General features: G+C 48.6%; 1 protein-coding gene across 3 annotated transcripts in view; it reads left to right on the top strand.

Annotated features, from left to right (window-relative positions):
* The first annotated feature begins 3773 nt into the window (after positions 1 to 3773).
* The window catches only part of MAPRE1 (microtubule associated protein RP/EB family member 1), a 30557-nt gene continuing 20325 nt past the window's right edge, over positions 3774 to 14005 (top strand). The window contains exons 1-2 of one of the 3 annotated variants that reach the window (XM_035298108.3): positions 3774 to 3851; positions 9937 to 10057. In XM_035298108.3, coding sequence (XP_035153999.2) covers positions 9937 to 10057 — 121 coding nt within the window. In that variant the 5' untranslated portion in view covers positions 3774 to 3851. Of the gene's footprint in view, positions 3852 to 4072; positions 4130 to 9933; positions 10058 to 14005 lie in introns of those variants that run through there. The other 2 variants (XM_035298106.3, XM_035298107.3) reach the window with 2 other exon arrangements.

Here is a 14005-nt window from a genome sequence, read left to right as displayed (position 1 = left end):
ATGATTCTCACAGTTCATCATGCTTCTGTGGAATTCTATATGTTATTCCACAGCTCCCAAGTTGTCATGTTGCAGGTCAAATACCTTGTGGAAGGGGACTAATTGGAAGTGGCCCTGGGGTCCCAGTCTACCCTGTGTCTAGTGTGATTCTTAGTGTGCTCCCAACTGAAATCCTGGCCTTCAGTGAGCACTCACGGTACCGGTTGCCCTTCTCAGCCTAGTATGGCAACTCCAGGAATCCCGTTTTACTTTACTTGAGGTTGCCCAGGCAGGAGTCCCAAGGCCAGAGCCCATCAGGCTACTCATCTCCAGCCTTTGGTCAGGAAGAAGGAGGTTAATATTGGTTAGCTAGCGTTTGTAGAGGGGATAGGGTGAGGCATTTGGGGTTCATCCACTGAGCCCCAGTCGGACCTAGCACCTCTGAGCCTCCCAGGTCATGTGTGAGGTGGGCTATAATCATGGCCATCTCTTCAATAAGGTCAGGTTTCTAAGGGGCCTAGTCCAGAGTCTGGGGAGGGAAGAAGCTTCCAGAGTGGAAGGACGAACTTGTTATACATCTTGGAGATGTTTCCATGTTACATCCCTCCCAGTGGCTGTAGCATTTTTTTTTTTTTTTTTAAACTGAGATGAAGTCTTGCTCTGTCACCGGGCTGGAGTGCAGTGGCAGTCTCAGCTTACTGCAACCTCCACCTCCCAGGTTTAGGCAATTTTCCTGCCTCAGCCCCCTGAGTACCTGGGACTACAGACGCCTACCACCACACTCAGCTAATTTTTTATTTTGAGATGGAGTCTCACTCGCTCAGGCTGGAGTTCAGTGGCACAATCTCGGCTCACTGCAACCTCTGCCCCTCAGGTTCAAGCGATTCTCTTCCCTTAGCCTCCCAAGTGGCTGGGAATACAGGCGCCTGTAATCATGTCCAGGTAATTTTGTATTTTTAGTAGAGACAGGGTTTCACCATCTCGGCCAGGCCTGTCTTGAACTCCTGACCTTGTGATCCACCTACCTTGGCCTTCTAAAGTGCTGGGATTACAGGCGTGAGCCACTGCACCCGGTTAGGATGAATGTGTTATTAGGTGCTTCAGGACTAAAACAGCCCACGTGCCAGTTGCCATGGTGAGATAGCTGGCAATTAGCAAGCTAGGCCCACACCTCTTCTTCACACATCCCCAGGTGTTGAGACCCCGGGGACCTGGGCCACCCAATTAAGCCATCTTGTATACAGTGCTGTACCAAATACCAGGACAGGATGAAGCCAAATAAACAGCCCCAGCCTCGAAACCCCAAGAAAGATGGACGAGCCTTCCAGGTGAGGGGACCTCGGGTGTCCTGGCCTGCTTGTGGGGTGGGGGTCCTCAGAGGGGGTATGGGGTAATTCTTGTGTTTTCTCAGGTTAGGCTGAGATCTGAGTGATCCTATGTTCTGAGGCCAGGGGAGAATGCAGTGGACGCTCTGATCTGGGGAAAGAGGCTGGAGCGTAGGCCTTTGCTGAAGCAGTCTGTGTTTGCTTGGATTTGTGTCTGGCGTCTGAAAAGTTACCGTGTCACTTGGAGCAAGCTAACGACTTAACCTCTTGGGATTCTTCATCTCTCCTCTAAAAGATACCAGCGTGGTCAACATGGGGAAACCCCATATCTACCAAAAAAGACAAAAATTAGCCAGGCGTGGTGGCGTGTACCTGTAGTCCCAGCTACTCGGTGGGACTGAGGTGGGAGAATCGCTTGAACTTGGGAAATGGAGGTTGCTGTGAGCTGAGATTGCAACATTGCACTCCAGCTTCGGTGACAAAGGAGACCCTGCCTCAAAAAAAGAAAAAAAAGTGGAAATAATAAATCCTACCTACTTCATAAGGTTACTGAAGTTCAAAGGCAGTAGGGGGAGTCCTTTGCCTTACACCTGGCAGGCAATAAACTCTACCAAGAGACATTTTTGTAAAAATGAGACCCATTAATGTGGTGCTGATCACAGTGAAGACTGGATACAGGTAGCGATAGTAACATCCAATGCTTATCAGTAATAATGGCCTCAGGCCGGGCACAGTGGCTCACCCCTGTAATCCCAGGACTTTGGGAGTCTGAGGTAGACAGATCACTTGACTTCAGGATTTGAGACCAGCCTGGGCAGCATGGGGTGTGAAACCACCTCTCTACAAAAAAATTTCAAAATTAGTGAGGTATGTTGGCGCACCCCTGTGGTCCCAGCTACTCGGGAGGCTGAGGTGGGAGGTTCACTTGACCTCAGGAGGTAGAGGTTGCAGTGAGCCGAGGTTGCGCCACTGCACTCCAGCCTGGGCAACAGTGAGACCCTGCCTCAAATGATAATAACAAACCTTTTTAAAAAGATAGGGTAATATTTCCCCAGATGTTGTCAGCAGCCAGACCAACTGGTGTCAACGGTAGCAACAGTGGCATCAATTGTGGAACTTGTGCCCCTCCCCGCCCCCCACATCCTGTGGGGATCCCAATGCTACTTGCTAAGGTTCCCATCTTGTCTTTACTTCCCTGCCAATTTGTGATCTTGGGGGTGCTCCATAGACTCCTTGTGCCTCAGTTTACCCAAGTATAAAATAGGGATAATATCAACCTCACAGAGCTGATGTGTGGATCAAATAATTCAGTGTATATGAGGCCCATGGGAGAAGTTGGTGGGGACTGAATGCTGAGTAAATGAGTGACAAATGACCGCCAAAATGCTTTCTTAATACTGTTAGAGAATTCTGGCAACCCTGTGAGGTCTGATGGACCATGATTATGAGTAAAAGAACTGATTCCAAAGAGGTACCATCACATACCCAAGGTCACCCAGCAGCTGTAACAAAAGGAGTTGCGCATTGGAATCTGCTCTAGGAAGCCAGTCTCCTTTTTCTCCTTGGTCTCACCTGCATCTTTGTTGTTCTTGTTTGTTTGTTGTTTGTTGTTTTGCTGGAGCTGGAAAGTACCTGCTGACCTTTGCAGTGTTCAATTTGCCTTCCTTCCCTTCCTACTTTTTTTTTTTTTGAGACGGAGTGTCGCTCTTGTTGCCCAGGCTGGAGTGCAGAGGCGCAATTCAGCTCACTGCAACCTCCGCCTCCTGGGTTCAAACGATTCTCCTGCTTCAGCCTCCCAAGTAGCTGGGATTAAAGGCACGTGCTACCACATCCGGCTAATTTTTATATTTTTTTAGTAGAGACGGGTCTCTACATATTGGTCAGGCTGGCCTCGAACTCCTGACCTTAGCCTCTCAAAGTGCTGGGATTACAAGCGTGAACCACCGCGCCCGGCCCAGAACGTTGACTTCTAAGTCTATCTCCAAAGTGTCTATCAAGTATCTTTATTATTCAATAACCTATTCTTACAGAAATTCATTGTAAGGCTGGGTGCGGTGGCTCACGCCTGTAATCCCAGCGTTTTGGGAGGCTAAGGCGGGAGGATCTCTTGAGGTCAAGAGTTCGAGACCACTCTCGGCACACAGCGAGACCTCCATCTGTCTCTTAAAAAAAAAAAATTCATTGTGAAAGCAATTGTGTTTTGGCTACTGCGGTGGGGATTTTGTAACTGGACAAGTCCCACCTGACCGAGGCGGGACCTCATTGGCTGCGGCCGACCACGTGCCGCAGCGCCACGGCGGTCGGGGCCCCGCCCCTCGCCTCCCCTTCTGTCGATCAGGGGCTGAGCTCCGCCCTCGGCGCGCGGCTGGGTCCCTCTCTATAAAAGGAGCCGGCGGGCGATGACGAGCCTTTACGTAGGCGCGTAACGGGGGGGGGGTGCGTGTGAGGTCATCGCGCGGGCGAGCGGGCGGGGTCTGGCGGTTTGAACGAGAAGAAGACGGAACCGGAGCCGGGTGCGGGTAGTGGACGCGGTTCCGCCGAGAGCAGGTGAGCCGGCCAGCGGACCCGGGGAGGGGCGGCTGTGGGGGCGGTCGCGTGGGCCAAGGCCGGGCGTGCGCAGGCCGGCCCTGCGGGCGGCGCCAGGGCCGCTCCACACGGCGGTGCGGTTCGAGCCGGGTGGGGGAAGGGCGGGGCCGTGACCCGGCGCGCGCGGGCTGGGCCGGGGGGCGCGCGCTCCGCTCTGCCCGGGCGGGGGGGGGCGGGGTCTCGGGCCGGAAGTGGGGGCTGCTGCTCCATGGTGTGGGGGTTTGAGGACCGCCGCTGAGGTGTGGACCCTGCGCTAACGCGGTCGGAGGTCCCAGGGTTGTTGGGCCCCGGGAGGGTGTGGGCGAGGTGGGCCGTGCTGGGAGCTCTGGGGACCCACTTTGTAGGAGGCCATGTCGCCTGAGGGCCGAGAGATCCGGTTGCGGATTCAGACCTGGGTTGGGTTCCGTGCTGTGTGACCTTGGACAGGTGCTTTAACCGCTCTGGACCTCAGCTTCCTCATCTGTAAAACAGGGACAAGAATAGTAGCTACATTAAAGTCTTAGCGCGGTGCATGGCAGAAAGTAAGCCAGTTCTTGGACTCTCTCCTTTCATCAGTGTGTTTATCGAGTGCCCCACTAGGTGTTGGGCACCGTGCTGAGCGCTGGCTGTTCGCCCGGGAGCAAAGATTTGCTCTCCAGGAATCCACGTTGTGATGAGCAGGACGACAGTATAACAGGATGGTATCGACAGTACTGGTTCAGCCCCTGCTTCACAGCTGCCCTCGGATGCTGCAGGGCAGAGCTTGACCTCCGCCCCATTTTGGGGATGAGGATCCTGAGTACCCATTGAGGGAGGTTACACTAGGCGGGGCATCCACTTTGATGGCACGTCTCTAACAATAGTAATAATAGTAGCTCTTTGTTGGTTGGGCACTTGTGTGTCAGGCACTGTGTTAAGTGCTGCATTGTATCTTTTTAACACATGCACTGTTTTTAAGAGAGATTATCTTCTTTTGTGGTTTTTTTTTTTTTTTTGAGACGGAGTTTCATTCTGTTCCCCAGGTGTTCAGTGTCGCGATCTGGGCTCACTGCAACCTACGCCTCCTGGGTTCAAGCGATTCTCGTGCCTCAGCCTCCCTAGTAGTTGGGACTATAGGCACACACCACCACGCCCTGCTAATTTTTGTATTTTTAGTAGAGACGAGGTTTCGCCATGTTGGTCAGGCTGTTCTCGAACACCTGACCTCTAGTGATCCACCCGTCTCAGCCTCCAAAGTGCTGGGATTACAGGCATGACCCACCAGGCCTGGCCTCTTAAACTCTTTATTACACTTTATCCCTGAGGTCCAGAGCCCCAGGTTCAGATGTGCCCTTTGTGGTGGTGTGTCAAAGTGCCTAGCACAGTTTTCGCACATAGGGAAGCTTGGCATGTGATGTGCCTTTTGTTAAGTGTTTCATGTAGATTCTCGTTTGACCCTCACCATCACTTTGTGCAGAAGGTACGGTTTTACCCATTTTACAGGATGAGCCATTTGTGATTCAGAAAGATAAAGTCACTTACCCTGGATCACATAGCTTCTTTCCGGTGGCACCTTCCTCCTCCTCTTTACATAGGGCTCAATATGGTGCCTTGAAAGTAATGAGTGCTTTTCAGCCAGCAATGAATTAGTATAGGTTTGGGAGCTTGCTAGGAGAGCTGCTGAAGGAAGAGAGATTCTTGTGCAGGTTTGGTGGTGGAAACCTGGATCAGGAAGTCTTGTAAGGGTGAGATTTGTGTGGTAGTCATGGGTCTTCTATTGCTGCCAGTGATGGAGTTGTGAAGGAAGGTGAGCTGAAGCTGGAGGTCTGAGAACCAGGCTCTGTTTTTACTGTTAGGAGGAGCCAATTAATTGGTTGAGTGGGTGGATGCTTATTGCACATCCACAGGGTGCCTAATCCATGTATTTAGTGGCTGCAGCGTTTGTGGAGCATGGGCAGCCAGGTATTAAAGTACTACTAATGAAAGTTTTAAATTATGATGATGAAAGGCCATTAACATTTTCTGAGCTGGGGTGTGGTCAGGAGACACACGTGGCTTTGCCAGCTGCTTAGATTTTATGGCAGCATGGTGCACACAATACCGTGTATATAGGAATGTCGCCATAATAGATTACAAGTGTTCAGCGGGGACCGTGTGTTTTTTGTTTGAATGTCTCTGCTTGGTACCTGATTTTGCACACAGTATTTTGTTCATTCAGGGATTTTAAGCAGGGGAGATGCTTGCTCTGATTTGCGATTCAGAAAATTCTCTCTGGTTTGCTGTGTAAGAACAGATTGACACAGACAAATTTGAAGACTATTGCAGTGCATGTCCATGCAAGATGGTGCTGGCAGGTCTCGGGCACACTGTTTTTGGCACTGGATACAGGAGGATGAGTGAGACATGCTCCCTGCCCTATACTTTGTTTGTTTAATACCTCTTTTTTTTTTTGACATGGAGTCTCGCTCTGTAGCCCAGGCTGGAATGTAGTTGAGCCATCTCAGTTCACTGCAACCTCCGCCTCCCGGGTCCCGGTTCAAACAGTTCTACCTCAGCCTCCCAAGTAGCTGGGATTACAGGCACGAGCCACCATGCCCAGCTAATTTTTGTATTTTTTAGTAGAGGCAGGGTTTCACCATGTTGGCCAGTCTGGTCTTGAACTCCTGACCTCGTGATCCGCCTGCCTCAGCCACCCAAAGTGCTGGAATTACAGACATGAGCCACCGTGCCCGGCCTGTCAAATACCTCTTATTTTTGATTCCTTGCCAGATATTTTATGTACCTTATCTAATATAAACCCTTCTATGGCTCTTTTCAGATACGTGGCTTTAACTTGTAAGGTAACTGAGGTACATCGAGTCTAAGTAGCTTGCCTAAGATCGCACAATTAATGAATGACTTCCTGACATTCAAACCTATGTCCTCCTGGCTTGAAAACCTCAGCTATTTGTATTGAGTGGATTGCCTCCTGGCCCAAATCTGATTCCAGAATGCTTCAGAAATAATGAGATAATAACAATTCAGAGTGGTAATTCCTATCATAAAGGTTTGAATGAATTGCTTTGGAAACACAGGGATTAATTTCCCAGTGGAATCAGTAACTAAATTGTGTTTGTGTCTTGCATAACATGGTTTTATCAGCTGATTTGGGGACTGTAAGACTGTTGATGATTTGCTTTCTGGTAAGTTTATATAGATATATTTTTCTCTCCTTGACGCTGTTTTGCCAACCTGAATACAACCTGCATCCTCTCACATCCCCCAGGCCCCTCACAATGTCTATGTGTAAGAGAGGCTGTGAGGGGCCTGGGGGATGTGAGGGTATGCAGACCTGGCTAGTTACTGACCTCTACAGACCTCAGTCACCCCGTAAAAAGGGGATCTGCCTCTTCTGGCTTTCATGTTCTGTAGCCTGGTGACTCGGGAGGTTTGCAGCAGCTTAATGCAGAAGATGGGTGTGGAAAGGCCAACTCTATGCTAGTCACCAGGTAGAGGGAACGAAGTGCCAGAACAGAGCAAAGGGCTGGGATCTCAGGATTGTTCCAGATTGCTCTGCGTCCTTCCCCTGCCCCTCCCCTGGTAAAGTTGCTGTTTCATGAAATGAAGAAAATTTTGAGTGTCAAGGTCACTATGAAATCTCTCTGGTATGTGTCCTCATGGTGACTGCTCAGGGATTCGATTTAGATCTGGATTAGTCTTTATCTTCAGTTTTCCCTCCCTGCTGTCTGTTCTCTGCCGGCAGTCAATGTGATCTTTTTCAAACTGTAATTAGAGCAAGATTCTATCCCACTTAAAACCTGAAAGTGCCTGGGTCACAAAGCGAGACCTGGTCTCTACAAAAATTGAAAAATTATCTGGGCTTGTTGTTGGTGAGCGTCTGTAGTCTAGCTATTTGGGAATTTGAGTCAAGAGGATGGATTGAGCCTGGGAAGTCAGGGCTGTGGTGAGCTGATTGTGCCACTGCACTCCAGCCTGCATGACAGAGTGAGACCCTGCCTCAGAACACAAAACAACTCGACAGTGGATTTCTTAACAGAGTAAAACCCTAACTCCTCCCCATAGTCTGCAGAGCCTGTTCACGGTCTGGCCTCGTGAATTCTGTTCCCACCTCAGGTTCTGCTGTCCTCTTTGCTCACTGGGCTGGAGCATCCTATCTCCAGAGCCTCCTGTGGCTGCTTTCTTCTGATCCTTAAGCTCAACTATCACCTCAGAGAGGCTTCCTCTGACTGCATTCCCTAAACCTCATTGCGAAAGTAGTTGGTATGAAATGATGTTTTTGGTGTATTGGGTCAGTGTCAGATTTCGCACCACTAGGATGTGAACTCCCAGTGGACGGGCACCTTGTCTCTTGCTTATCTGTTTCCTGGTCCCTAGAACAGTAACTAGCACATGGTAGAGCTAGTAAATACTTGTAGAATGAGTGAGGGATGACTAAACTGGTACTCATAGACAATAACACCCACGTTTACTAGCATCGAAAATTAGACTCATTGCTGCGTGTTTGTTTTGAATTTGAAAGTCTAGCAGAAAGGAGAGGGAAGGAAATGGGGAGGCTGGGGTGGGCCAGGCTTGTCTGTCTACCCTGAGGGCCTCTCTTTTCCTCACTGTAAAAGGAGGGACGGAAGGTGAACCATGCAGAGGGCTGTCAGGGTTTAACTACAAGTGTCTGTGAAGCCTCTGGCATTTAGGCCCTCAGATCCCCTGCCATCCCCAGGTAGCTCTGCGGAGAATTAGCTACAGGGATTCTTCACTTGTAAGATCATTGGATAGTGCCTTTTTAGTATCTGGGTATTGAAAAGCTAATTTACTTTTTCAATTCTGAAAGTATTTATAGTTGTTTTGTTTTGGGAGCTGGCGGGGTGGGGGGTGGGAGGGTGCTTACTGTGTTGCCCAGGCTGCAGTGCAGTGGTGTGAACATGGCTCACTTCAGCCTCAACCTCTTGGACTCAGGTGATCCTCCCACCTCAGCCTCCCAAAGTGCTGGGATTATAGGCATGTGTCAGTATGGCTGGCCTAGATATAGTCTTTAAGGAAAAATTGGGAAATAGTGAAAACTACAAATAGGAATTAATAAAGACCCATTGTCTGAAGAAAATTTTGATATCTTTTTTTTTGGAGATGGAGTTTCGCTGTTGTTACCCATACTGGAGTGCAATGGCACGATCTCGGCTCCCCGCAACCTCCGCTTTCTGGGTTCAGGCAGTTCTCCTGCCTCAGCCTCCCGAGTAGCTGGGACTACAGGCGCACGCCACCATGCCCAGCTAATTTTTGTATTTTTAGTAGAGATGGGGTTTCACCTTGTTGACCAGGATGGTCTCCATCTCTTGACCTTGCGATCCACCCGCAAACTGCTGGGATTATAGGCGTGAGCCACCGCGCCCGGCCAGAAAATTTTGATATCTTAATGGATACACTTGGACTGATGTTTTCTAAACAGAAAGCATTCTAGTTTGTGCGTCCACCTCCCATCACAAAGCACTTACTCATTCCTTTAATGCCTCTGGTAGTTTAGAATTGTATATGAACCACATTAAAATGGGGCCTTAACTTTAGGCTGGCTGGTGTTGGGCAGTTCATTTCAGGTCATGTTTGTTTGTGGAAATCCAGGTTCTGGGCTGTAATCCTAGTGTCTCATTTGGCCTCTTGGGGAATAAGGTGAGGCTTAAAAATGGAGTGTTCCTAGGCCAGATGCGGTGGCTCACACCTGTAATCCCAGAACCTTGGGAGGCCGGGTGAGCGGATCACCTGAGGCCAGGAGTTCAAGACCAGCCTGGCCAATATGACAAAACCCTTTCTCTACTAAAAATACAGAAATTAGCTGGATATGGTGGTGGGCACCTGTAATTCCAGCTACTTGGGAGGCTGAGGCAGGAGAATCGCATGAACCCAGGAGGTTGCAGTGAGCTGAGGTCTCACCACTGCCCTCCAGCATGGGCAACACAGTGAGACTTGGTCTCCAAAAAAAAAAAAACAACAACAACAAAAAAGAAGTTTTTGCTGCTCTGGGTGACTCTCTAGGAAAAACTTGCCCTTACTTGCATGCCTACTATAACATGGGTTCTTCTCTTTACCTCCCATGCTTTAGAAGATGGCAGTGAACGTATACTCAACGTCAGTGACCAGTGATAATCTAAGTCGACATGACATGCTGGCCTGGATCAATGAGTCTCTGCAGTTGAATCTGACAAAGATTGAACAGTTGTGCTCAGGTAAGAGAAATCTGCTACATAATTTTTCTAGGAAAGCCTGTAGGTTTTTCAGGAATGTGAAGGCCTGTATCTGACTGCAAAGCCACACAGCGAGGTTCAGGGTCCTTGTTAGGGCCTCCCTGTTTCTTCCTCTCAGCCCTGCCTTTGCTTTTGCTTCAGAAAGGAGCTATAGTTTTTGCGGTTTGTTTTTTTTTGGGATGGAGTCTCGCATAGTCGCCCAGGTTGGAGTGCAGTGGTGCGATCTCGGCTCACTGCAGTCTCCGCCTCCTGGACTCAAGCAATTCTCCTGCCTCAGCCTCCCGAGTAGCTGGGACTACAGGCATGTGCCACTATGCCCAGCTAATTTTTTTGTATTTTTAGTTGAGTCGAGGTTTCACCATATTGGCCAGGATGGTCTGGATCTCCTGATATTGTGATCTGCCTGCCTCCGCCTCCCAAAGTGCTGGCATTACAGGTGTGAGCCACTGTGCCCGGCCAGTATGTGGGGATTTTTTGTGAGACGAAGTCTCGGTCTGTCACCCAGGTTGTAGTGCAGTGGTGCAATCTTGACTCGCTGCAACCTCCATCTCCTGGATTCAAGCAGTTCTTCTGCGTCAGCCTCCTGAGTCCCTGGGACTACAGGCATGCACCACCATACATGGCTAATGTTTTTTGTATTGTTAATAGAGATGGGGTTTCACCATGAGGTTGAACTCCTCACCTCAAATGATCTGCCCGTCTCTGCCTTCCAAAGTGCTGGGATTATAGGTGTGAGCCACCAAACCCGGCCAGAATTATACTTAGAAAAAGAGCATACTCTGGCCTGTGGGTCCACCATCTTCTGCTCTAGGGACTGCATTCTGAGGCCTGGAGCTCAGCCCCGACTTCGTGGTCTCTGTCATTGTACATACAGATTTTATGTTTTATTTGAGGACAGTAATTGTACCAGTGTTCTAGTTTTATGTTCATCAGTGGCATTTCTTATTCCCAAGAAGCACAAGATCAAAGTCAAGCCAATGTCATTTCAGCCACAATTTTATGGAACTACTGTTTAACCACAATTTAGCAAAGAAGTAATGATTTAAAGGCTGCGTGTGGTGGCTCATGTCTGTAATCCCAGCACTTTGGGACGCTAAGGTGGGCAGATCACCTGAGGTCAGGAGTTCGAGACCAGCCTGGCCAACATGGTGAAAACCCATCTCTTCTAAAACTAAAAAAATTAGCTGGGGGTGGTTGCAGGTGCCTGTAATCCCAGCTACTTGGGAGGTTGAGGCAGGAGAATCGCTTGAACCCAGGAGGCAGAGGTTGCAGTGAGCTGAGATCGTGCCATTGCACTCCAGCCTGGGTGACAAGAGCAAGTCTCGATCTCAAAAAGAAAAAAAAGATTTAAAATAACAAAACATGGTCTCTTTCTGTATATGTTAATGGTATGACATGTGGGAAACTAGAAAGAAGAAAATAAAAAATGCCTTATAATTGCACTTCTCAAGCCAGCTACTGTTCACTCACTATACATGAGCCACTGCCTGTCCTGGATTGATCTTAAATTAGTGCCATTGCTTATGGGATTTTTTTTTTTTTTTTTTTTTTTTAGTTCAGCTTCTATCCTTTTTTATTTTAGAGCTGGGTCCTAGTCTTGGCCTTAGTTTCATTGGTTTGTTGTATTTCCCTGGTGAGGTTTATTTAATCTCGATTTTACAGATGGTTGGATGGGGGCTATGTGTGAAGCTATACAGTAACACAGTGGTGCCCAAGAGTCGTGTTTATTAAGCATTAATAACTTTGTTGATCATAAACAACAGGTTGTTAGCCTTAGATCTGTGCTCTGCCCCCGCATTTTCTATCAGTTTCCTCATTATTGATTTCCCTATCCCCCACTTGTGTGAGGTTTTTAAAGCACTTGGTTGCCCTGTGATCTGTGACTAATGTGGGGATGAGGTCATCCTAGTTTTCATTGGGGCCAGCTTTTTCACCAGTGATTCTCCCTAAAATTTACCTCTTTCTGTAAGTATACTCCAAAGTCTGTTTCACTTAGTTAATCGGAAAATGTCTTTTTTTTTTTTTTTTGAGATGGAGTTTCGCTCTTGTTACCCAGGCTGGAGTGCAATGGCGTGATCTCGGCTCACCGCAACCTCTGCCTCCTGGGTTCAGGCAATTCTCCTGCCTCAGCCTCCTGAGTAGCTGGGATTACAGGCACACGCCACTATTCCCAGCTAATTTTTTGTATTTTTAGTAGAGACGGGGTTTCACTGTGTTGACTAGGATGGTCTCGATCTCTTGACCTTGTGATCCACCCGCCTCGGCCTCCCAAAGTGCTGGGATTACAGGCATGAGCCACCGTGCCCTGCCAGAAAATGTGATCTTTAACATTTAGATAAGTTGTATATATGCTGATCGGGCTCTAGGTTTATCTCATTCAGGCAGGAGCTGTTGTGGACAGGACGGGACATAAGGAGGCTTTAGTCTGCTTTGAGCCATGTGACTTTTGATGATACCCTTAATATCTCAGTTCTTCATCTGTGAACTGGGGCAGTGACACCTGGCTCACTTGTTGGCCAGTGTGAGAATCACCTATAATAATAGCTCTCAGATACTGTGTGCCAGACCCTGGAAATGAGTACGGGTCATTTGAGGGGTGCACATCCTCCTTTTATAGATCGGGATACTGGTCTGCCCCTGGGGTGCAGGATATGTATTACAGAGCCTGGTTTTGAATCCAGATCTTTCTGAGTACATAGCCCACATGCGTGCTGCTGCATACATGTTATATTTACCTTTTATAGAAACATTTGGAGGGGATTAAACAAATGTAAATTACATATAGTGAGTTAACAGTGACGTTGTTTAACTATAAAATGTAAGGTATATCAGGTTTTTTTTTTTTTTTTTTTTTTTTTTTTGAGATGGAGTCTGTTGCCAGGCTGGAGTGCAGTGGCAGGATCTCAGCTCACTGCAAACTCCACCTCCTGGGTTCAAGTGATTCTCATGCCTCAGCCTCCCAAGTAGCTGGGACTATATGCATGCGCCACCATGCCCAGCTAATTTCTGTATTTTTACTAGAGACAGGGTTTCACCACTGTATGGCCAGGTGAAATTCACCACATTGGCCAGGATGATCTCAATCTCCTGACCTCATGATCCACCTGCCTCGGCCACCAGCAGACAGGATAAGGCACAGACACTGTGTCTCTGAAGAAGGCCCACTGCCAGGGGGTTGGAGTCAGAGAAGGTGAGGCTCCTCAACTCCTTGTGCTTACTAAGGCCCAGGGAAAATTCCAGGAGCTTTTGACACTGGTGCCAGATTCTGCCTAACCTCGCCTTTGTTGAGCAGAGGATCTAGCAGACCAGAATTCTCCACCAAACAGCTTTACAAAGTAGGAATAAGTTTATCCCTTGAGAGGGCAAAGTGCTGAGGTCCTGTGTTAATCTTCCAGCTGCCTGTGAAGTGGCAGTTGTCAGCAGTGAGCTGAGCCTTTGCTTGGCTCTGGTAAGGGGAGTTTAGGTAAGAATACCTTTCAGTGAAAGAGTTGGCAGGTTGTCTCAAGACTCATTAATACATTCTGTAGTCTTTGTAGTTTGGAGAGCTAGGCATCAAGTATTTTGGAAAGATAGCCATCATGAGAAGAAAAGTGTGGTCAAAGAGAATGATTTTTATGAGGGATTGCTTTGGTCAGAAAGGGAGTACTGGTTGCTTTGTGAATCGTTCCTGCGTTGCATTTCATATTCAGGCCCCCCTGCATTTTCTCAAGGGCCCAGCTTGGTCCTCTGCACGTTAGAGAGGCCTCACCGAATGTATTCGGCTCGTCCCTTCTCCTCCTTGCTTTCCCCTCCAGCCTGCCCTCCTTTCTGGGTTCCTGTACAGCAAAGGTGTTGACGTTCCTAGGCAGATAGTAGGTTCCTTTCTCCCCAGCTTAATGGGGGCCTGACAGCCCTTGAGTTAGTGCAAGACAGCTTGTAGATCTCAGTCCT

The sequence above is a fragment of the Callithrix jacchus genome, chromosome 5 (genome assembly GCF_049354715.1).
Source record: "Callithrix jacchus isolate 240 chromosome 5, calJac240_pri, whole genome shotgun sequence".
Taxonomy (NCBI): domain Eukaryota; kingdom Metazoa; phylum Chordata; class Mammalia; order Primates; family Cebidae; genus Callithrix; species Callithrix jacchus.
Note: the sequence above shows the minus strand (reverse complement) of the source record. Positions and strands in the feature narration are given on the sequence as shown.